General features: G+C 43.0%; 1 protein-coding gene across 2 annotated transcripts in view; it reads right to left on the bottom strand.

Moving 5' to 3' along the window:
• The window catches only part of TSNARE1 (t-SNARE domain containing 1), a 460,525-nt gene that overhangs the window by 342,765 nt on the left and 92,069 nt on the right, over nt 1-25,691 (bottom strand). For both annotated transcript variants that reach the window (XM_033071250.1, XM_033071242.1), the window contains exon 4: nt 15,469-15,591. In XM_033071250.1, coding sequence (XP_032927141.1) covers nt 15,469-15,553 — 85 coding nt within the window. In that variant the 5' untranslated portion in view covers nt 15,554-15,591. The remainder of the gene's footprint in view (nt 1-15,468; nt 15,592-25,691) is intronic.

Consider the following 25,691-nt stretch of genomic DNA (forward strand, 5'->3'; position numbering starts at 1 on the left):
TTGCCACACCCATTCTCTCCATCTCTCTCCTCCTTCCCCACTTGTTTTTGATCCTATACATGGCAGTGATGTGAAATCCTTCCAAAACCTCCTTCTGAGGACACCAGTGAGTCTCATCTTGGCCAGGCTGCCCAGAGAAGCTGTGGCTGCCCCATCCCTGGCAGTGTCCAAGGCCAGGCTGGATGGAGCTTGGAGTAATCTGGGATAGTGGAAGTTTTCCCTGCCCATGGCAGGGGTTGGAACTAGATGATTTTTGAGGTCCCTTTCAGCCCAAACCATTTCATAAATTCTATGAATCTTTTCATTCATTCATACCGTAACTACATCTGTAAGAGGTGATTTTTTTTTTTTTTGCCTTGCCCCTAATCTCCCTAAATTTATACAGTGCTGTTCTACAGACATCCACTGATTCTTTATCCTATTTATACTCATTCCCATCCAAAACTTCTTCCAGCAGAAAATTTAGAACACTTTTCTCTAAATATTTTTTTCCCAAGGCAAGTACAGGTGTTAGACAAGATCTGAGCCAATGGATCAGAACAGAAATTTATGTTGCAACACCTGCCTCTAGGACCTATGGAGAAGTTACAAAATGGAAAGGTAACCTGCTAGGGAATGGTCTGTCACAGCCTGCATTTTTTAGGAGGTTTTTATAATACCTTGAAGGAGAAGGGTTTGATCTCCTTACCCTTTACCATTAGAGCTGTGTGTATTCTTTGGGGTGACAGAAATAATTGGTCCCTCTTTGTGCTCAGATGAATTTTGGGCCATGGTGATGCCTTCCCACAGCAACTTTCACTTGCTGATGGGTAGTTGGACCAACTTTGGACCAATCAACCAAAAAAACTCCCTAACAGTATATGCCACAGAATAAAAGCCAATCTATCCACATATCTTAGTATTAAATATGTGATTACAGAGCCTTGTGTTCTAAGCACCCTCAAGTGTGTAAAACAGGAAGGAAAATCAAGGTGTCTACAAACACACTCAATCACTTGATCTGTTTCTCAAGCCTCAATGCTCCAGCTTAAATGTAGTTTTCAATCCTGAAGCAGCAAGTTTTACAAGTTATCTATGAGCAGAGCAGTCACAAGTTTGATATCAATTGCAGGCATCAGTAAGCATTTTACCTTTTCTATCTTTTAACCTGGAAATAGAAACATCCTCTCTAAAAAAGCAAAGCATTTTGCCCACCAGGACATCCAAATTGAGAATTAGATTAGGATTTCCTCTGAAGTACTGAAGTTTGAAGGGCAGTTATGAAGTATATAAAAGAAAGAAAAAAGAAAATAAAAAAGAGGTGCAGAACAGCTCCTGCATTAGAGCACACCAACACGAATTTGTTTATTTTTAAATGATGGCATCTCCAAACCTGGTGGTGCTCCTCCCAGAAGGCAAAGCCAATATTCCAATCTATTTTTTGATCTTCTAAATGCAGGCACAGCCAGAGGAAGCCAAGCTCCAGCCCAGGGGGAAGCATCCACAGCTGCAGCCCAGGAACCAGCAGCACCACAAGGAAACCCCGGTTGGGTCCCAGGCTTGGGCTGATCTCTGCGTTGTTTCCCTGAGCTCAGCCAAGTTCTGCTGCAAATCCTCTCACCCCTGGGCATGTGCTCCTGCCAAGCTGCAGATAAAACTGATCTTGGCCACTGGGGGTCATTAAAAGGCCTGTTAGAGCCTCCTCCCAGGAGCTGAGCTGCTTCTCATGCTGCAATCTGACAGCTTCGCTCCTTTAAGGATTTCTCAGGACCTCTGCATTAAAAACCTTTAGGACCACAGCAGCCACAAAGTCATCCTTGGTTTCTGACTCACTGTAGAGGTTTCCCCTCCTTTCCTGCTTTGCTTACACCTGACAGTCACTGTTGAAAGGCAAATCAGCTCCCAGAAATCATCCCAGGCAAATAAATATGGCTTAGAAAACAGCAGCAGAAGAAATTTCATAAATTCTCCTGACTCTTGAGTTGGTCTCCTGAGTGCTGTCCTGTCTGCAGGCTGGGCAGGAAAGGAAACCTTCCAAGGAAGTGGTGATAATTCTCCCTCTCCCCTCTTCCATTCCAAGGAAGCAAGACACATTTGAGGATCCTTTAGTCAAGCCTTTGGCATTGCTTCCCAGAGCATTCTCCTGGAGAAGCTGTCTGTTCATGGATTGGACAGGATTTCTGTGTAAAGAACTGGCTGGTGGTGAATGGAGTTAAACCCAGGTATGGCCAGTCACAAGGGGCTCAGTATTTGGATACAGTCCTATTTAAAACTTTATTGATGATGTGGATGAGAGGAGATATTTAAGCTAAAGAAAAGAAGGCTCAGGGGGAACCTTCTCCTTCTCTACAACTCCCTGGAGGGTGGAACCAGGCAGGGTTTGGACTCTGCTCCCAGGGAACAAGGGGCAGGACAAGAGGAAACTGCCTCAAGTCGCCCCAGGGAAAGGTTAGGTTTGATTTTAGGAAAAAAAATTCTCACCAAAATGTTTGTCAAGCATTGAAACAGAATGCCCAGGAAAGTGGTTGTAGATCAGAGCTGGGGCTCCAGGGGATTTCAGGGTAAGGGCTGGGCTTGAGCACAAAGCTGCACAGACCAGGACCTGGACATAAATATGCTCATGCCTAACTAGGGAAAGTATTTATACAGCACAAAAAAACCAATGTAATAAACAATGTCACTGCCTGTGCTTTGGGAAACCTGGTCAAGGAAAGCAGCAGGAGAAAGAGAGGGACTGAGGGATGGAGGATGAAAACAACTGGGGAAAAAATAGAAAGGAAAAGATGGCAGGGGGAATAAAACTGAATCCCTGTTGTGTCTAAACCATCAGATATGGAGGGGGTGGGATTTTCAGAAATAGGAAAGAGAGGGACAGCAAATCGAGAGGAAAACCCAGCATTTCTCCCCAAAAGCACAGCTGGCTTTTGTTTTCAGCCAAGGAGAGGAATTCAGAGCCTGTTCCAGCAGCGAAAGCCCCTCCTGGGCAGGGAATCCCTCCTGCCTGACTCACAGCCAAGGTGAGAGATGCCACCAGGAGTTTTACTGAGGCTTTCTATTCAGACAGGCACTGCCACTGTCTAGGGTGATGCTGAAATGCTGGCCTTGTCCTCACCCCCTCTCTCTCACTTCTGAGGATGGCTCAGACATGCCTGGAAGAAGTAAAACACAGCAATTAAAAAAATAAAAAAAACCAAACAAAAACAAAAACAAAAACGGAGGGGGCATGATGGAAATGGACCAAAAAGGACAGGATGTTCAACAAAAGAGTTGGAGAGCAGCAGCAAGACAAGCAGCACTCCTGCCACCAACCAAACACCATCAAAATAAAATAAAAAAATATAAAAAATATAAAATATAAAATATAAAATATAAAATATAAAATATAAAATATAAAATATAAAATATAAAATATAAAATATAAAATATAAAATATAAAATATAAAATAATAAGCTGGATTCTTACCAAGTCAAATCTGAGCGTATTTGGGGAAAAAGAAGCATTGACACACTAACAAGTCAATTAGCATCTCTCATCTTGTGGGAGCAGGAGGTGCCAGGTATTCCCCAAATAAAGTGGCCCAACCTGTCTGACATCCAGGAATTTCAGGCTCCCAAAAGGAAGCTCTTGTTTGCCACAATGGCTATTTTCTTATTGTACATAAACCTGAACTTTTTTCTCCCTGTCAGGATGTAAATATGGCCTGGTTTCTCCTTCACTAATGAGCAATAAATGTGAAAATCCCAGAGAGAATTAAAAAAAAAAAAAATAAAAAAAATAAAAAAAAAAAATTGAAAAAATCACAGAAAATACTGAAATTGTGTTAACAGATCCAAAATTCAAAAGTATGAATCGACAGCACTTTGGTTGAGCAGTAAGACTATAAAAGGAGAGGTATGAATTGACAATATAACTGAAATCTCCAAATTACACTTCAAAAAGCACACACACACTGCACATCCATTCCCCCCAGGTATGCACATCCTGTATATTTTGAGGGATTTTATTGTTGTTAGATCCTCACTTGGAATTATCTGTGTATTTTTCAAAGTCCCAGCCATCTGGCTGCAGTCTGGCTGCTAAAGCACTTCAGGAAAAGCAGCAATCTCCTCTTTCCCCACCTGCTTAACTCCTGCAGTACCTGAAATAAATCTAAAAAAATGGCTACTACAGGATTGCAATAAAGGGTTTTGGGTCTTTCTGCATTTTATCATATGCTCAAGTTCTTTGCAAACTGTGTTTTACAGCAAACCCTCTTTTTAAATCTCTGCTTTACACCACCTTGCAGAAGTGAAATAATAATAAAAAGGAACCTGGAGGAACGAGTGGGAGAAAATGATACAGAAATCGTATTTTGTGCAGCTCATCACTTTGGCTGCCTCCACACAGGTGGAAAAGTATAGGAGGTCTGGAATTTCCAAACTCCCAGGACTGTTTCTTTCCTTCAAAACCTCTTTTTTAGGGGAGAATGTGATGGTTCCCAGTGGTCTTCCTTCCACACAGCTTCCTATGCAACAGACCTGTTTTACATGCCAGGTTCAATTCAAGTGCTATTTTCCATCCCCAGAAGATGGATTTATGACTTTAAAAAAATCTTCAGATGGATTTATGACTTCAACAAACCTTCTTTACATAACTTTGCCCCTCTGCTTTGCCAGCTGTATCCCTGTTTCCATTTCTGTATCTCTGTTAGGAGAGGAGAAGGAATAGAGAATATTGTATTTTTTGCAGCATGGCTGTGATCAGCTCTTCATTCTCCTCCTCTCAGTTAAGGACCTGAGAAAAGTATTTAGAGACAAAAAAAAATACACACCTAACTAAATAATGCTCTATGAATTCGTATGTATGCAATATTCCTTGTCTCTCTGAAAATCCACTCCCAAACCTCTGGGTGAAGATTTTAAAGCAAGGAATGGCCAAACACAGAAAAGTATCCATTGGAAATATTCCACTTTAGCACTTTGCTGAGCACCAATGGATTTAGGAACAATCAGGTTTGAATGGCTAAAAAAAACAAACAAACAAAAAAAAAAAACAACAAAAGCAATAAAAGACCCCCAAAAGCCCCAGAAAACACAAAACCAGAAGCACCACATTGGTTGAAATTTCAAGAGATCCTTAAACACCTTCCAGGGCAGAAAGGGGCCTTGGACTATCCACACCCACAGCTGCATCATCAGGTACCCGGAGATCTGTGAGATGTGACCTTAAAGAGATTCTGAAAATAGGACATAAACTGTAAAAAAGCCCATTGGGAATATTTTAGTATTATATCTCCCAAAAATCACCTGCCTACCAATTCAAGCTTGATTTTCACTAAAAATAATGGTTTCAGAAGGAATTAAAGAGTTTTTAAAGTACTTTGGATGTGTTCATATAGAAAAAAAATAATAATATCATCATCCCATTGCAGCCCTCAGCAGCCAGAAAGAAAGTGAGAAACACAGAGATATCCCCAAAACAGCTTGGGATCAGGAAATAATGGGAAATGGGTTTTAGAAACACCTACACAACCACTTGTACATCTCAGAACCTCTTTAAGCTTCTTCCACCCCACCACAGCCACCTGCAGCAGCACCTCCACCTTCAGCCTCACCACTGAACGTGCTCACAAATCCCAGCCATTCAGAACAGAGAAATCCAGGAAGATCTGCAACACACACATCCTAACATCCAATTTGAAATCCCTCCTCACTCCTACATGATTTCCACCCCCACTAATTCACCCTAATCCCCAATCTACCTGCTTACATCTGTCGAGTCCTTCCCCACTGTTGATCTTTAATCCCTGCCCACTTCTAGCTGCCAGTGTCAGTCTCCAAGCCAAAGTTACCTGGAAGTAATAATATTTCAGAAATAATATTTCCTGGACTGACAGCATGGATAAAAGCTTTATTCCTTTTTTTTTGTTTGTTTGTTTTTTTCCCTCTCCACTCAAATTCTGCTTGTGTCACACATATTTGGGTCAGCTGTGTCTACCCCTCCATTATTTACAGACGTGACATTTGTGTATGTTCTGCAAATTAATACATCCTGAGAGCAGGGCTGCAGGACAGAAATCCACAGCTCTGTTGTCCTAGGGTGATTTCATGGTGCTTGTATCCCCAGTTCTGTTCTGTTGGTGCTGGGTATTGAATTCTGCACATTTAAGTCTGGTTCCAAAAGAAAAGGAGGGAGAAGAAGCACAGCTTGTTTTTGGAAACTGCACTCGCTCCTCCACATCCTTCTCACAGACAGCAAAAAAAGAGCTCTCCTCTGCTTTTAGTTTTAGGGTATTTTTTAGTTAGCTGAGGCCAGAAGTTTTTTTGGAACTGCTCAGGTTCATGGTCCAGCTGCACTGCTGCTGACACCAGACCTGAGCCCTGGAGAGACTGAGAGAAAGCTGAAGACACACCCATGAAAAGAACTCTCTCTCATTCCAATCCACAAAAAATACTTTCTGAATTTACCATCTCTTCAAAACAAAAAAGATTTTATTGTTTAATATTATTTTTTAATGCTTATTAATACTTTGCTTATTAAATAAACATGTTTTCCCACTTTTCTCAAATCTTTTGCTCCTGAACAAGTGAAGGGAAAGGTTGTTAAATTTTGCCCTTTAAAAATCATCCCTTTAAAAGTTCCCTTCCAAATTTGTCCCAAACCAAAACGTGGTTTTTTCAGCATCTCTATAAATCTCCATCCCCATTTTCCTGGCAGAAGGTAGTACCATAAAACTCCACTTGCAGAGAAAAAGGAAAATTCACTAACACACAGAGGATGCTAAATTCTTTTATTTCTAATCAATTAAGAAATTCTACATCCTCAAGAATTTAATTAATTGGATAATACTAAGTATAGGAGGGGAAGGAAACAGGGAAGTTAAGAGATTTGCACCTGGCCACACTGCACAGCAGTGGCAGAGGTGACCAAGACATGGATGTGCTCTCCAAAAAATCAAAGACTTGGCAGGCTACAAGCTGCATTCATGCACAGAGATTGTGCTAGTTTATCTATTATTACTTTAAATATTAATATTTTTAATATAAATAATATATTAACATCTCAAACATGCAGAGTTCCATCTCAGCATGTCCTGCAGCACCCACGGTCCATATCACAACAGCACAGGCAACAGAGATGTTTCTCCTTCCTAAACTGTATCCCAGGTTTTAAACTTTTTGGATTAGTCCACTTTCACAGCCAAAACCCCAAGTGGAAATTCTGCAGCAGCAAAACCTAAAAAAAAATAAAATAAAATAAACTATTCTGAAGCAATTCAGTTAATATCAAATTGGGTTTGCAGGCAAAGTTGAGGTAGCACAGTCTCACCTGGGCTAAGAATCTGAGCTGTGCCAGTGTCTTATTTACACCTGGGGAATGCTTGGCACAAAGCAAATTCCTGCCAGAAACTATTTTGTAGCTCCTCTTCCAAAGCTCAGGAATGTCCACTCCCAAATTTACTACAGCAATAGTGGAGGAGTCAGAGCATCACTGTACATGGATATCCAAACTAGGACAGACCAGGCTGAATTCAATTTCAATCTCATTTGATTTCTTGATGAAAACATTAATAAAAAAAAAAAAAAAAAAAAAAAAAAAGCAAAAAAAGCAAAAAAAGCCAAAAAAGCAATAGGAAAAAAAGACCTTTTAGCAGCCATAAGGGCAATAAAAAGTGTCAGCACCTTCCCAAGAAGGAAATACAACACGGGGTGGATAAAGCTGTGTTACAAATGAAAATCTGTTTCTTTTCCAGTGAAGTTTGGGGGTTCTTCCATTCAAATTGCAGGAAAGGAGTTGCAGAACCTCAGGAAAAATGCTGGCTGGAGTATTTAGCCTGTCTGGATGCTGATTCTGCTTCCTCCCTGGGGAGACAGCTCGATGAACCAAACTGGGATGCAGCCACCACCCCAGACACTGGAAACACTCCAGCAAACCTGGAATGAGCTCTGATATCTGCTCTACCCCTGATTTCAGAAGGAAACCATCCTGGCAGCACATCTGCCTGGCACAGCAGGATGGGGAGCACAGAGAGACAGCTCTGATGGAAAAACAAACAGCTGCAGAAGGGCTGCTCCAAGCTCATCCCATTTCCCATGGATCCCCATTCAGCAAACATGGGCAGATGTTCCCACAAGGTCATGCAGCAATCCTACTGCTCAGTTCCAGCTGTATCTTGTTTCAGGTGGACTTTTTTGCAGGCACAGATCAAGAAAAATGGACTTCATATCCTATCTGAGCATTGGATATTGCCACAATGGAAAGGACAGGATGCAAAGCACAGGGTGGAAGCTCAGTGGTGCAGGAAATGTTGAGGAAGCCTTGCAGCACTTGCAGGAATTTCCTAATAAAGCCAAGCACTCCCTTATGGATTGTTGGAGAAGTGCTCTGCTCTCCTAATCAGAGAAGTGCTCTCAATGAGGAAGTTTCAAAAAACCACAATTGGATTCAATCTACAGAACTAAAGAATCTTGGAAGCATTGATCAGAGAATCACAGAAATACAGAATGGTTTGGGTTGGAAAGGACCTTAAAGATCATCCAGTTCCATCCCCCTGCCATGGGCAGGGACAACTTCCACTATCCCAGGCTGCTCCAAGCCCCATCCAGCCTGGCCTTGGACACTGCCAGGGATGGGACAGCCACAGCTTCTCTGGGAATTCCATTCCAGGGCCTCACCATCCTCACAGGGAAGAATTTCTTCATCACATCTCATCCAAACCTTCCCTCTTTCAGTTTAAAATCACTGATGTCTTGTCCAGGTCTCAACAGCTTAAACAAGAGCTGCTACAAAGTTTGAACGAGCCATTAGCTGAGCTTTATTTTGTTAATACAACTTCTCTTGCCTCTGCTTCCAAGACAAAGAAAAGCTTTTGAAAGAGCAGCCAGAAGTGAAAAAAACCTTGAGCTAAACTCATTTCAGAAGCTGAAACTAAAGCACAGGACAGTCTCTTTTTCTTTAGGAAAATATGCCCATGGGGAAAAACATCCCAGGAGGGCAGCCCCAGGTCTGGGCACACACTGGGAACAGAATCCATGGAATTACAGAATCACAGAATGGCCTGCGTTGGAAAGGACCATGAAAACCACCTGGCTCCAAACCTCTACAGTGGGCAGGGACACTTCCCACTGCGGAGTTTCCACCACAACATTCATTCTGTTTTGCTTTCCCTACCAATGCATCTCTACCCACACAACGAGCCAGTTATGGGCAGAGGATCTTCTCAAACTGCTTCTAATTCCACTGTAATTGAGTGGAAAATGAAGCAAGCTGTTCTGAGATGTTCTGATATTTAAATGCATTTACAGCTGAAATGCCTAAAGAAAGGTGAGTAGCCTTGATTTCTGATTTTTTGTCAAAGACTGGGACTGCCATGTTTGCATTAAAATTGCTTTGGATAACCAAGACCAGCAAATAAAATTGGTAAATAAATTAAAATTAAAAAAAAAAAAAAATCCACCTTTTTTTTTTTTTTTTTTTTTCCCCAAGAGATTTAAGAGGTTTTTGGATTGGTTTCGTTGTTTTGGTTTTTTTTCTTGCTAAGAAGTTGTCAGCTCACCCTTACATATTTCATTAAAATAATTATTTATTCCACTGATGTGTTCTGGTTTTCCTAGTTATATAAATAAATGCATAACCACTTATGATTCCTGAAATGCTGAAATTACAGCAAATCGTTTATTATAATGTTAAAAGTGCCAGAAGGGATAGGGCAGAGGTTTTCAAAACAAACAGTTTCAAAGTCAATTTGTGTATAAAAGTTAATTCTCCTGGCAATTCCTTTTGCTATAAAAACATGTTGTTCATTATCCTTTAATGTTTTCTTAAGTTTAGTCTTATTAATTCATTAAATCATTGCTAAGATCTGCATGAACTGGATTTAAGGCAGAGAAGATCCTCTGCATCTAGTGAGAATGGACTAAGAAAATAAATACATAACTTTTGGAACATTTTGCACAATAGCAGAGAAACAATATGAAATAATTCTGTAGATGTCACAAAAATGTTTTTGGAGTTGTCCAGTGAGAGAGATCACGTCATGATGTTTTTTGGGTTTTTTTTTGTATTGTTTGCATTTAGACTTTAACTTTCACTTTATTAATGACTTATTAAACATGACACCCAACTCCTCAACTTCTGTGGGACCATAAATTCAAGAAAATATGGGGGACCCAAGACTTAGAAGCCAAAGTCAATCATTAAGACTCTCAGATGTGTTTTACACAACATTTGACAAGCCATGTTATTGTTTAGAGCTTTCTAGAGTAGAGACAAGTCCAGGAGGTAACCTTGGAGCAAGATTTGTGAAGCCATCTAAGCATGACAGAAAAAAGGTGCTACAGGAGGTCACAACTTCAATCCTTCCTTCTTTGAAGCTTGGGCTTGATGATCTTGGAGTTCTTTTTAAAACCTTAATGATTCTATAATTCCACACTTGACAGACTCCCTCCCAAAAGCACAGTTTGTGTAAATTACTGAATGTTATCCAGTCCAGCCCTTCAGTTTGAAACTTCTGCTTTTGAAAAAAACCACTCAATATTGCATAGTAGCCTTGAGTCTCCCCCCCAAAATTCAACAATTTTGTTCTTGCTTTCTTTTGCTGTTTTTAACTCTTTCTAGCACTTTTTTCTGAGGATATTTAAATGTATGATTGTGGATAGTGTTCCTGTCCTGGGGTGACTTTATAACTTTTCTCCAAGGAAATCTTTTCCCAAATCAGATGGGGAATCTGGTAAGCATGAATCTGCTTTCCAAAGGGATCCCTTTGGAAGTTTCCTCCCAAAATTTGCCCTAAGCCAGGACAATTCCTCACTGTCCCAGTGAGGAGCAGCTGCCACAAGCAGACATGGACCTCCACCAGACTCTCTGGACAATGCCTTTCACTGCAACAATTCGGATTTCCTTTGGCAAAGCATTCCAGGTGCTGGAATTAATTTCAGAAGCCAATGTAAAACCAGAGCAGTGCTCAGGATTAACCCCCTGCTCAGTGATAATTAACCTCAGGGGACTCCTTCCTTCCAGGTTTGACACAAGACCCAGGGCTGCAGTGAGGACCCATGGCTGTCAGACCATGGAGCTGTTTGTACCCAAGTTTTTGAGTGAGTTTTGTCCAGAAAACAGAATTTCTGCCAGGTCCATCCCAGCAAAGGGGTCACAATCATCTGAACATTTCCCTCCCACATGAGCTCTGTGACTCTGCCAAACTTGGAGGCAACTATGAACTCCATGGTGTGTTCCTAGAGACAAATCACTTTCCTGAGCTGATAGCAAAAGAGGAAAATAGGATTGGAGAGGACAGAAGGGTGGTTCATCTGTAAGGAGGAGGTTTGGATTGGATATTTGGGGAAAAGTCTTCACAGACTGCCCAGGGAAGTGGCTGAGTCCCCATCCCTGCAGATGTGGCACTTGGGGACAGGGTTTAGTGGTGAGCCTGGCAGTGCTGGGTTAATGGTTGGACTTGAGGAGCTCAGAGAGCTTTTCCCACCTAAACAATTCCATGACAAGTCAGTGACAGCACTGCCAGAACTGGCACATGACTTTCCATCCAAGAGCTGCTTGGTGCAGCACAGAGGCAGGTGAATGGTGGAGATGGGAGAGTAAAGAAAATCATAAACCTGATTCCAGGAAAAAAAGTTAGAAAAAATCATTTAACAATGCTAAGTATTGAAATGGTAATTAGGTGATTTATACCCAGAGAACACTGCCAAGGACAACTTGCAGAGACCAATCTCATTTTGTTCAGTGACAAGATAACCAACCTTATCCAACCAGGGGAAAGACTCACAGGTGATGTATCTTGAGTACAACCCTGGCCAGAGTCCCACACAAAATCTTCAGGAGAAACTGAGGGGAAAATGGTCTAAATGAAGTCACAGCCAAATTAAGCACTGACCCAGCAATCCCTTGAGCTCACCTGGTAGCAATGCACTGCTGGAACATAAAATTAACCTTACCTTTTCAGAGCTGGCATTTCATGTCCAGGTTACAGTAAGGTTAATAAAAGCAGTGTTAAAAATTTCCTGTCTTGTGGCATTTTAATCCAAGCTCTTTAAATTCCTTGACCTATATGTCTCCGTGTGTAAAGCTGGTTTTGTTCATTTTCCCCATAAAAAGATGGCTTTGGGTTGCACACAGTAAGAATCCAGAGTTTAATTCCTACAGCTGTACAGTGCTTGCTCTTTGTTTATCTTAGACCTGTCACAATACTTAAAAAATAATATTTTTGATGCCAATCTTTTCAATTTGTAATTTTACACTTATAAAGGAAAAACAACAACAATAACTACAAAAAAAAAAACCCACAAAAAACCCCCAATAATTTCCTACTACCTGCTTTCTAATTTCTCCATGCAAACACCAATTCCCAGATGAAGCCCAGAGAAGCTCCCACAAGGGAACAGGGGAACACGGGGGTTTACAGTGATTTTAGGGATCAAAATGAGAACATAAATGTTGGTGGAGGTTGTAACTCCCAGCTGCAAAGCAGGGACATGGCTTATGCCTCCACCTGGCTGTCCCTCAGTGGCTGTGGCACAACCAAACCCCAAAGTTCTCTACTCTAGAAAATCCTGGTGATCCTGCTTGTGGCACACCTCAGGCTGCTCCTTGGTTAAAGCCACAGAACATCTGAGTTCTGCTGAGCTTCTCTCTCTCTCCTCCTAAAACCTACCAACATTTAAAAAAAATAATGAAACAAAATAAAACAAAGCAAAACAAACACCTTGTTTTTGTTTTCCCCAATAAATCCTGGATATCCACCATCAAAACTAGAGTCTGAACTAGAGTTTTCTGACACCAAGGTGTCCAGAGCAAACCAAACTGCTGAAAACACTGCCTCAGGGTCCTCCCCAAACTCTGCAGATGGAGTCTGTGGATGTCTCTAATTAGGCTGGTCAGCAGAGTTAGCACCACACATGGCCAGGATGGGCTCTGAGTCCATCCATCATCACATCAGCCCAGAGCCAAGGGGATCACCTTGGAGTAATTAAACTTTCCCATCCTGGCAGCAAATTTGGAAGGAGCATGGAAGAAACAGAGCCAAGACAAACAGATGTACAAGCACAGAGGAAACCCCCATGGCAGCACCACCTTCATTAAACAAAACCAAACCAAACCTAAGCCCCCTTTTCTTTGCTCTCCATGTTACAGATGAAGCAGTTCCACCCCCATCACCTTTATTGCCTCTGTATCTCAGGGTTTTCTGTTGGATATTGAATGTCACCACTGGACAACTGTTGGACATTTACCTGCAGGGGTACCTGGTTTTATTCATTTATTTGTTATCTGTAAAGAGAGGGAGAGGTTTACAGCGCACACAGAACATTCCCATCGAGGTCTGTCCCTGCTGAGAGCAGAGACACAAATGCTGGTGGGAAGGCCACGCTCCTTTGTTCCAGCCACACCATGATCTAATACAAAAAGCAATTTTTCTTAGCAAAACCATTGTCCAGAAGCAGGAGGCAGATAATTAGTGTTGCATTACACTCTCCTAGCACTTAATTAACAGCAATATTTGGGGATACTATGACAAAAGGCACCTAAAGTGTCCATCTTCCATGGCAAAGGGACACAGGTTCAGATGAGCACAGAAGACAATCAAGGAATGCCAAGTTGGAAAGGAACCTCAAGGATCATCTGATCCAACCTTTCCTGGCAAAAGCCCAGCCTGCACAAGATGGCCCAGCACTCCATCCAGATGAACTTTAAAACTGTCCAACACTCAGGAATCCCCCACTTCTCTGGGGAGATTATTCTAAAGGCTGATTGTCCTCTTGTCTTTGATAATCTCCCCAGGAATAAATAACTTTTACCAAATACATCTTTTCCATGTGAAAAGAGAGTCTTCATCTCATTTTTAGCCACCCTTCAAATACTGGAACATGATTTAAAAGTCTCCCCTAAACCTTCTTTTCTCAAGGTTGAAGGAACCCACCTCTGACTGAGACAGACAAAAAGGAAACTGCTCCAAGGTGCCTTGGCCAATGCAAATTCCCTCCCCTTGCAATCTTTTCCACAGGGATGCTCAGCTAAGGGACCAACCAGTTTTGTCTGGCTGGGAAAATCCACACTAGAGATGTGGTCATGGCAATGCCACTGGACAGGATGGGAACAAGCCTGGAGGGGGAACCAGCACTCAAGTCTAAGTCATAATCCAGAGCATCAACAGGCTCAGTTGGGAAGCCAACACACCATGACAGTCTCAAAAAACACTGAATTTTCCACACCAGCTCCTTTTTGCCATCCACACCTCCAATTGCCAAGCTGTGAGCAAGATGGGCACAATAAGGGATCTCTTCAAATATTTAGAGATTTCAAGTGTCTTGAGTTATTCTATGAATTTGCATTAAAAACAGAAGTTCTTTCATACAGCACAATATTCGGGTTTTTTTAAATCTATGCACTGAGATTCATCGTTTGTCTAGTTCACATTTTATTTCTCTTTTCTTACACTTCTTTGATTGTGCCCAAGTATCCCATTCTTCCTTGCTTTTATGCCTTTAATTTTGCCTTGCAGAATAGCCTAAAAATCACTATTTACAACTGAACAGACAACTCGTACTTACTTCAATACCTTCTTCTGTTCAAAGGAAAAAAAAAAAAAATTAAACCCAAATTTGTAAGAAGAGAGAAACCCAAGAGAAACATCTATTTTTAAATATATATACATATATATTCCCATGCAGGGAGAAACACTATTTGCAAAATAAAAAAATGTTTCCCAAAGAACATTTGCAGCCCTCAAGACATCAACACCAAATCATCCTGTGTTAGTGAATAGTTCATGTGAAATCAAAGGCAAGAGGGGAGAAGGGTGACATTCTTCCCTAATGAAAAAAGGAAAAGAGCCCTTTGCCATGTTACAAGAGCAAGCCAGATCCAGGAACAAAATTAAGGATGTGTCCCAGATAAAAATACTTGCTCAAAACCAGACTAGATAATCCCAGATCAGCCCTACAGCTGGTCTGGCCTCTGCTTAAAAAAAATGACACAAAGAAAGAATCCATGGGCATTTGCAAGGCACTGTTTATGGTTTCAGCATTTCCTGAGTGAGTTTTTGATCATGTTTGCCACACCCATGACTGTTTCCCAGATTCAAGCAGCTTCCACAGCAAAGTTATCCTCTGGGAAAGCACAGCCACTCAGTTTTGTACATCTTCCCATCTACTCCCTCCATCTGCCAGCCTTAGAACAACCATTGAGACAAACTTCTTGTAAAGGTGATGGGAAGATGAGACAAGACACAAGACACTTTAAAGAATATTCTGCATTTCTCCTTCTGGTCCCCCAACATTCCTCCAAAACCCTCATTAATGCTGCTCTCCCCTGCTGCAGCCTCAATCTCACAAATCAAACTGGAAAAGTTTGGGTTTCACCTTTGAAAATCAGTGTCAGAAATGACCCCTGGTGAGGGTGTGATATTTCTGCAGCAGCCACAGTGAACCTGAGCAAACCCAGCTTGAGTCCCCAGGGAGTCAGGTGGAATAAATTACAGCAAGGGATGGATACTTCACCGAGAGGTTGATAGCCTTGTCTGGAGGGGCCTCCAAATGGGTTCCTGCTCCCAAATCCACTCCCATCAATGGATCCATAAGACATTTTCTGGATAGTGATGGATGCGGGATCACACCTCAAACCTAAAAAAAAGAAAAAAAGAGACAGGCAGAGCCCTGTTAAAAACTAGTTAAACCCCAAGAGCCCAAGAAAAAAAGAGGACTGAGAAGGCCAATAAAAGATACAGGGCAATCTCCAAACTTCAGGATGCCCACCTGCAGAAAAATTAAAAGCACTAAAATCCAGGTGTTCTGGACTACAAATTATTTTGAGGGCAAGCAAGTGATTTGACCTCCCTGTGTCTTATTTTCTCCACTGATAAAGGACAACTTTTAATTCCTCACTGTTCACAAAGTGCTTTGAGATCCTGAGCTGGGAGGCAAAGACTTAAGCACTCGATCAAAAAAAGGTGATGCTGTCTTCTGGAACATTACCAGCACACAGCTGGCTGGAGTCCATCCATCACACTGCAGTTCTGATGAGCTCTCAAAAGAGACAGTTTGCTGCTATAAGCTCCTGGGCCTCCAGTAGAAATATTGGAGCCAGAGTTATTTTGCCTTGCTGGTTAAAAGGAAAAAAAAATAAAAATCTGCAAGGCCTGAGGTAGCAGCAGCAGAATGAAATAAATTCAGCAGTCAAAGGAAGACAACTTCTTCCTCCTTCTCACCTCCTCATCCACAGAAATGCCTCACCCAGACATCCTCCAGCATTTCAACAGTGTCCCAGGGCTTTGGTATCAAAATAGTTCAGTTCAAAGGCATGGGGATGATGGCAGCAAAGGAAGAGAAGAGATAAAGGTGTTGCATTAACTGGGAAATGATACAGGACCAAAACCAGCTGTCGCTTCCTTACACCAAGGCTATGAACAAAACACCCCAAACTGGTGTTTCTACCACAAAAAAAGGTTACTTTACCAAAAAAATAGCAACACTTTTGGTGTGATGGCAGAATCAGAATGGCTTGCTTGGCAGGGACCTTTAAAGGTCACCTAGTTCAACCCGCTTGGCCTTAAATGTCTCCAGTGATGGGTCATCCTGCTCCAGTGTTTTACCCACAATAAACTGAAATTCTTCATTATATCTATTCTGTATCTACTTTTTTTTTGGTTTTTTTTTTTTTTTTTTTTTTTTTTTTTTTTAGTTTAAAACCACTGTCCTATCATTACAGGTGCTGCCAAAAAGTCTGTCCTCATCTTCCTTACACTAAGTATTGAAAGGTCCCATTAAGGAATCCCCAGAGCCTTCTCCAGGCTGAACAACCCCAAGTGTACAGCCTTTCTTCACAGCATCCTGACTCATCTCTGACCATTTCTGTGGCCTCCTCAGGTTCCAACATGCCCATGTCTTTCCTGTACTGAGAAAGATGTTGGGGTGTTAGGCTGGATGAGCTGTGATACTTCATCCTGGGCTTGGATATTCAAATTTCTCATGTTCTGGACCAGCCATTTTCCCTCTGACACGCAAAAAACTGGGAATGGCCTCTACTTTCTGTGGGCCATGACCACGTTCACATGATGTCCTCTTTGACAGGTATCTCAGGAAAGGGCTAAATTCTCTTTTGGGATGCACTGACACTGACACCTGCAGCTTTTCCTTTGGCTTGTCCTCCATGGAAAGCAAAGCATGTCCTCCATAGAAAGAAAATCCCAGTTCTTGGCTGTACCAGAAACAGCCTGATGGCCTCAGGCACCTGTTGTACTTCACTCTCCTTTTTTTTTTTTTTTTCTTTCAGAGTTTCAAAAACAAGGAAAAAAAGAAAAAAATCAGCGCTGAGATTCACCAGACAGCAAAACTCCAGGACCAAAAGAAATCACTCACCATGCTCCCTTAATTGGGCCAGACACATGAAAGAGGATGAAAGTGCAACTGCCTTGAGAGAGCAGTGGTTGGGAGCTAAATCCATTAAAAGTGGAGAAAATCCAGCCTGCCCAGCCAGCCTCAGTGTACCACGTACACTCATAATTGGCATCCAAGGCTGCAGGTGCCCCCAGGCCAGAAATCCTTCATTTTATGGAAACAACCTTCAGCCCAAACTTGTGGAAGCCAAGCTGTGAGAGCCTGAGCAGACAGAGGGTGAGGATGTGTGTTGGAGTGTCCTTCAAGGAGTCAGAATCAAGGAGAAAATTTGGAAACCAAGGGTTTGTGAGACACTCAACAGCAAATCAATCGTGTCAATTGTAAAACTGCAAAACCATGAGATCCATGGAAATACTCCCTACAATTGCAGTTTCTCCCAGGAAATCTCAGAGCAACTTCCAGCAGCTCATGAGGGACTGAAAGAGAGGTGGAGAGGGATTTTTAGGAAGGCATAGAGTGATAGGACAGAGAGTAATGGCTTTGAACTGAGAGTAGGGTTAGATTGGATATTTGGAGGAAATTCTATATTCAGAGGGTGGTGAGGCCCTGGAACAGGTTTTCCAGAGAATTTTGTGGCTCTTCCATCCCTGGAAGTGTCCATGGCCAGGTTGGACAGGGCTTGGATCAACCTGGGGTGGTAGAAGGTGTCCCTGGTCATGGCAGGGGGATGGAACTAGAGGATCTTTAAGGTCCCTTCCAACCCAAACCATTCTCTGATTCTGTGGCATCTTGGTGGAAATCCTTGATCACAACCACTAAAACCCACAAGAATCAGTTAAAGATTCAGCTGGGAGGTGTGTGATTGATTTGGGAACAAACCTCAGCTCTCCCAGGTTCCAGGTGAGCTCAGAACTACCAACACAACCTTCACCACAAAATGCAACCCAAGATCAAACTCTTACCTGGGGAAATATGGGCACAGGGAAGACAATTATGAAAAAGTCTTTGGGCAGAGAGAAGAAATAATTTTCTTTCTCTCCCACAGTTTAAGACCACTGCACGGATTTGGGACAACCAAACAGCTTGAGAACAGCCTCTGTACAGAGATTTTTCCTGACCCACCTCTCTCTTTGGAGATAAGCAAGTGCAAACATTTCTTGCCATGACTTCCCCAAGGCCACAGACAACAACCATGGAGTGAAAGTCTACACCCCTGCTGTAAAATACCTTGATTACACTGGGCAAGTGTTGTTTTGGCAAACAGTGAATGTGTCTATTTTTTTCCTCCAACAGAGTGGTGTGAAAGGGGGAGGGAAGGAGGGCTTTTAGAGCACTCCAAGTGTTTGATGTTGATTTATCATTTTCAGGATGTGTTTCCATTTTAAAGCTTTTTTCTCCTTTTAAAGGAGGAAAAATAGAAAGAATTGAAAATGAAATATTTTGTTGTAGCTTAACCAACCTTTTTAGCAGCACCACCTCCCACCTCATCCAACCAAGCTATTGAAATATCCCTTATTCACACAGCTCTGGAGGCAGATTCTTACCCCACAGTAATATATTTACAGGAAAATTTAAGAGCAGATCTAAATGCCTTTAATTTGATTGGCAATAAAAGCATTTCCCTCCCCATCCCCATGGCACTTCACAAGTCTTTTGTCTACTGCTCCTCAGGGAAACTTGTCCAATTTACTGTGAAGGCAGTTTGTACAAATTGGAACAAGCATTTCCTAACATACTAGACACAGAGGGGAAAAAAAAAAAAAAAGAAGAAAAAAAAAAATCACAGCTTTATCTTCATCACCTGAAATACAAATAAAATAAAAACTACACCCAAGTCAAGCTAAAAGGGGCATGAATTTGTATTTTAATGAAATCAAGTACTTCTTGCTTTGTATATCCTGTAGAAGACAATCATGCCATGACTAGAATAGCAGGATGTAGAATCTCAAAGAAAGAGCTGGTCCCTATTTCTTGGACTGGGAAAGATTTTGGCAAGTAAAACCATGCAGGGGAAATTATTTAAGAGCTCTACACCCATCATTCTCCACTCAGAGACACTTGGGTGGGCAGCATCAGTGGTGGGAATGAAAGGTGAGATTTCAGCATGGAAGAAATAGGTTTATTATTGTTATTATACTATTACATCTCAACCATTAAACTGTTCTTATCTCAGCCCACGAGCTTGCTCACTTTTACTCATCCACTTCATTTCCACCAACCTGCTGGGGATGGCGAGGGAGGGGCTACAAGGAACTTATTTGCCAGCTGGAATTAAACCACAACAGCACTTCAGACAATTTATTCATATTTAAAGTTGAGATTGGCTGAGAAAGACGTGAGCTGGAACATTTCTTTCCAGACAATACTGGAAAAAAGTGGGAAAGGAGGAGAGACATGGATATGTTGGAGCAAATCCACATAAAGATGGTGAAGGGATGGGAGCACCCCCTGTTTGAGGAGAGATTGAGGGAGCTGGGACTGCTCACCCTGGAGAAGAGAAGGATGTGGGGCTATGAAGGTGTACAAATATTAGAAGGAAAGAAGAAAACATGATGGGGCAAGAGTCTTCCTGGTGGTGTTCAGTGACAGGACAAGAGGCAAGAGTGAGGCAAGAGGGATTGAAACACGAGAAATTCCACTTCAAAAAAAGAACAAAAAAACCCAAACAAAACACAACACCAAAAAAACCTAAAAAAATCCACAAAAACTGCTTGTTTTGAGGTTGCAGCGGCTTTTTTTTGCTTTTTCTTTTCTTTTACATATATATAGATATAGATATAGATATAGATATAGATATAGATATAGATATAGATATTTATTTTTTTTTAATGGAGAATGTCATCAAACACCAGCACAGGCTGCGCAGAGAGGCTGTGGGGTCCCCATCCTTGGGGATATTCAAGCCCTGACTGATGGTGTGCCTGAGAATCCTGCTCCAGGTGACCCTGCTCCTAGAAGGGAGTTGGACAAGATGACCTTCAGATGTCCTTTCCAACCTCTGGGATTTTGCAGATTTCCTCCTGTGATGCCTGAAACCTCATCAGAGCCATTAATGGTCCTCTTGGCAGATTGGAGGACCCTCACTGTGCCTATTTACTAAACAGGTGGAGAAAAAAGAAAATTGCAAGCCTACCTTCTTTTTTTTCTTTTTTCTTTTATTTTTCCCCATTTCCTGTAAAAACTGTGTAGTAAAGTCACTGAAGTATGCAATGGTGAAAACTAGAACGACAGACACTATGCAGCTGGCAAGAAGTCATAGCAAACCAAGCATCAACTCTTTATAGAAGTTAGCAGGCAGTGGATGCCTGTTATGCTCTTATATTTGCATGGCCAAAAAAATATAGGAGGTGCAGCAACTTTTTTTTTTTTTTTTTTTTTTTAATATTAGAAAAATCATAGAATCACAAAACATTTTCTGTTGGAAGGGCCCTAAAAAATCCTCTAATTCCAACCCCTTGCCATAGGCAGGGATATCTTCCACCATCCCCAGGTTGCTCCAAGCCCCATCCAGCCTGGCCTTGGACATTTCCAGGGATGGGGCAGCCACAGCTTCTCTGGGCACCCTGTGCCAGGGCCTCACACCCTCACTGTAAAGAATTTCTTCCTAATACTTAATCTAAACTTACTTTTGACATTAAACACTCCCAGTGGACTGTTGCCATAGCCAAAGAACAGTTTGTGTGGTGTCCACCAAGCTCTGCTCTCTCCATGTGTATTTTGAGCAGCGAGCTGGGTGATGGAACAGGAATTATCCCCATCAAACACACACAGAGAACTCCACAGAGGAGTTAGATGACAGCTCCAGCCTCCAGAACAACCTTAACAAACCACAAGTAATGTTCAACACAGAAAATAAGGCTCTGCATAATCCAGATCAACTGCAGAAGCCTGAATTTAGAAAGAGCAAACAACAGAGGGTGGGGAGCTGCTGGCCAGGGCTGCAGAGAGGGATGGATGGATGGATGGATGGATGGATGGATGGATGGATGGATGGATGGATGGATGGATGGATGGATGGGTGGATGATGGATGGGTGGATGGATGGGTGGATGATGGATGGGTGGATGGATGGATGGATGGATGGATGGATGATGGATGATGGATGGATGGATGGATGGATGATGGGTGGATGGGTGGATGGATGGATGGATGATGGATGATGGATGGATGGATGATGGATGATGGATGGATGGGTGGGCGGATGAGTGATGGATGGATGGATTGATGGATGGATGGATGGATGGATGGATGGATGGATGGGTGGATGGATGGATGGATGATGGATGATTGATGGATGATGGATGGGTGGATGGATGGATGGGTGGATGGATGGATGGATGATGGATGATTGATGGATGATGGATGGGTGGATGGATGATGGATGGATGGATGATGGATGGGTGGATGATGGATGGATGGATGGATGGACAATGGATGGATGATGGATGATGGATGGATGGATGGACATGGATGGATAGATGGATGGATGGGTGATGGATGGATGGATGGATGGATGGATGATGGATGGATGATGGATGGATGGATGGATGGATGATGGATGGATGGATGGATGGATGGATGATGGATGATGGATGGATGGATGATGGATGGATGATGGATGGATGGATGGATGATGGATGGATGGATGGGTGGATGGATGGATGATGGATGGATGGATGGATGGGTGGATGGATGGATGGATGGATGATGGATGATGGATGGATGGATGGATGATGGATGGATGGATGGGTGGATGGATGGATGATGGATGGATGGATGGATGGATGGATGGATGATGGATGGATGGATGGATGGGTGGATGGATGGATGGATGGATGGATGATGGATGATGGATGGATGGATGGGTGGATGGGTGGATGGATGATGGATGGATGGATGGATGGATGGATGGATGGATGGATGGATGGATGGATGCCACAGAGCTCAGGCTGAACACGGATCTGCAGTGACATTTCTTGCACTGTCACGGGCTGTGTAAACAGGATTACAATCCTCCCAACAAGGGAAGCAAACCTCCAGCTTGACCCCACACTGTGGGTCCTCAGCTGTGAGCAACAAGCTCCAACAAAGACTTTTGTGGAGAGAGTCTGGAGGGAACTCAGAGAATGACAACAGGTCAAGAAAACATAACCTGATAGGAAAGATTGAGTAAATGGGGTTGCTCATCCTACAGAAGGGAAGATTGATGGGAAGACTTAATTCTTCAATTCTGCAAGGCTGCAAAGAGACAGGGAGGAAAACATTCTTTTCATTTTTTTTGTGCAAGACAAAGGAATAGATCCAAAACACAGCTGGAAAGATGAACTGAGACACTGGGAGACCTATGAGGATGACAGAGCACATCTGGGAACAGGTAAGTGGAGAAAGATCTTCTTGCACCTGGAGGTGATAAAACCACTCAAAACTGGTCCAGTCCTGTTTAACATCTTCATTGATGGCCTGAATGATGGGGCAGTGTATCCTCAGCAGGTTTGCCTATCCCACCAAACTCAGAGGAGTGGCTCCAAGCCCAACCCAGCCTGGCTGTGGACACTTCTATGGATGGGGCAACCACAAATTCTCTGGAAAACCTGTGCCAGGGCCTCACCACCCTCTGAATATAGAATTTCCTCCTAATATTAAATCTAAGCCATTACTCCTTGTCCTGTCACTTCAGCCCTTGTCCAAAGGACAGGGCTGTCTTTCTGGGCTGCCAGAGCACCACTGCTGGGTCACACTGAGCTCCTCATCCACCAACACCCCCAAGTTCTCCTCCTCATGGCTGCTCTCAATCCATTCTCTGTCCAGCTTCTGCTTGTGTTTGGGATTGCCTGACCCAGGTGCAGGAACTTGCACTTGGGCTTGTTGAGTCCACTGGGTTCCCACAGCCTCACCTCTCCATCCTGCCCGGGTGCTCAATTCCCAGCTCCACCTTGCTGATGGAGAAGAACCTTCACTGGGGGCTTCGGAACTTCAGTGATAATGACACCTCACTTCTGGGTGACCCACCTGAGTTATATTGCTCTGAGAATTTTCACCTTTGACCAACCACCCTGACCTTCATAAAGAGCTTTCAGATAATTTCACAAAAATCATCTTTATGCATCAACCTCTACAGCCTCTGGTCAGGCCAGGTCAGCTCTTTCTGTAAGAGCTTCTCTGAGGCTCCAGTTAGTGCAGACCAGCCTCAGCCACTGCTAGATCTGTGCCTTCTCTTTTGCCTTTTAGCCTCCCCTGAGATGAACAATCAGATTGACCTCTTTTCATTTTTCCCTGGGGGATTTTTTTACACAGGAACCACAAGGAAGAATACTCAGCTTTTTCTTGCTTTCCATACAGCTGCCTCTACTTCCCTGCCTGTAAAATTGACAGAGGCAGAGCTCTCCTGTTGGCAGAGTACCAGAGGCTCACAGAATAACTTGGGTTGGAAGAGACCTTTTAAAGGTCATCTAGGACATCTTCAGCCAGGTCTAACTTGGTTAATACAAAACTTTTTTTGAAGTCATGAGATCAAAGGGGATATTTGCAAAGCCTTCTGCTTAGGGTTGACTTGTGTCACAGACGTGCTGCTTTTCAGCTTCCTTCCTTAGGGTTTTTCTCAATTATTAAAGCCAAAACTCAATAAACCTGGAATTTACCTGGAAGAATGTGTCATTCCTCTTTCTCACAGAGCCTGAATTTATGAACAAGCTCTGCTGTTGAATCACCTTGTTTTGTTGGGTTTTTACTCAATGGCTTTAGCATTGTTGGTGCCATTGCACAAATCCCTGAGTTACATAACACAACTCTCAGAGGTCAATCAGAGTAGCTGGAAGGATGACCTTCCTCTTCCTCACCCTGGGCCTTTCAGGTAATTTATTCCCTTCTGGATCTTTTGTGAAGTTTGTAATATTAACATCACGTCCCTGGGTGGCTTTGGGCAGGCAAGGAGGGGAGAGCAGTGCTCAGGAGCTGCAGAACTGCCTGGCTGGAGGGTGGTGGGTGGCAATGCCCAGCCTGCAGCAGGACTGGGAGTGCAGCAGCACAGATATTTCCTCACGCTTTGCTTCCCAAACAAATTCTAAAGCTGATGGAAGGTCCTTGGAGAGTGAAGTCATCTCTGTCCCCACAGCCTGAGGACCTCACTGTCTAGCCTAGGTTGACAGGACACAAAATACGACAACAAAAAAACAACAACAAAACCCCCAGGGCATCACATCCATAATCTTGTACAAATTAAACAGACTCCCAGAAGCTTCTAGAGACACTTCTGTGGTACTTGAGTGGCGTGACATCACCGATGACTGTGAAGAGCCTGACTCAACCCCTTGAACTGTGCTCTTGTCTCTCTCCTCCACTGAGGAGCAAAGCAAACACCCACAGCCCGGAGGCATCGTGGAGTAGGCGCAGAGTAAAACCAGCAGAGATTATCTCAGAAATGAGCTGTTCCTGCTCTTCTCGAGATTTGCTAAGAAACAATGACAAAAATTCTCTTTTTGCGTTCTTCCTCGTCAAAGTCCATATTTGAGGGCAGCACCTGATCACTTCCCAGTGGATTTAGTTTCTCTTCCCTGCTGCCACTGTGGATGTCTCCAGCAGCAGAGCATTTTGTCCTGGGAGCAGATAGGATCAGGACAGGCTGTGAAGTCAGAGACAGCGAGATAAGACATCCATGGCATTTTTTGGAGATATACCCGAGCACAAACAGAGGAGCTGTGCCTCCAGTTGTGATGACACCAAGAGCTCTGGCTGTTCTCAGCACATCTGATCGCAGCCTTCGCTCAATCTCATTTCTCATCCACGCAGAGCCAACAGGAACAGCTCCTGTCTAACCCCTTCTTTCATCACTCAGTCATCCCCAAGATTTGCAGCTGTAGCAGCACCCAGCAGGTGGAACAGACCCTTTCCTGTCCATCAAAAGGCACCTCCAACCCCAGCAAGCTCTGGATGCCCCCACCCAGGACCTCCTGTCGATGTCAGAGGGCTTCAGATCTGTTGGACTGACATGAAACATAAAAGAGAAGGAAACCACAAGCAACAGAGATGGGAAGGGGTGGATGCAAGTTGTCTGCACACATTTCACGTTGCACCAATGTCTGCACATCAGGCACGAAGAACAGAGGCAAGGAAAGCAATCTGGAAGCTCGCTGTTCTCCTTTCATGTTAGTCCCAGCTGCCACTTCAATAAACAGCCTCTCCTTCCACATCTACCTGACTGCACGTCTTCTCACAAGAGAACAGAAGACAGGCTTCAAATCCTGCTACGTGGCACCAGAGACAGGCTGGCCTTAGGCAAATGCCAAGAAGAAGGGCTGGATGTGTTTTGTTTGCCTTGGGAATCTCAGATTCACAGACCCTCCTGCTCCCCCCTCTTTAAGGTATGCAAACTTCTTGAGAGTAAAACTACC

This window comes from Catharus ustulatus, chromosome 1 (genome assembly GCF_009819885.2).
Source record: "Catharus ustulatus isolate bCatUst1 chromosome 1, bCatUst1.pri.v2, whole genome shotgun sequence".
Lineage (NCBI taxonomy): Eukaryota > Metazoa > Chordata > Aves > Passeriformes > Turdidae > Catharus > Catharus ustulatus.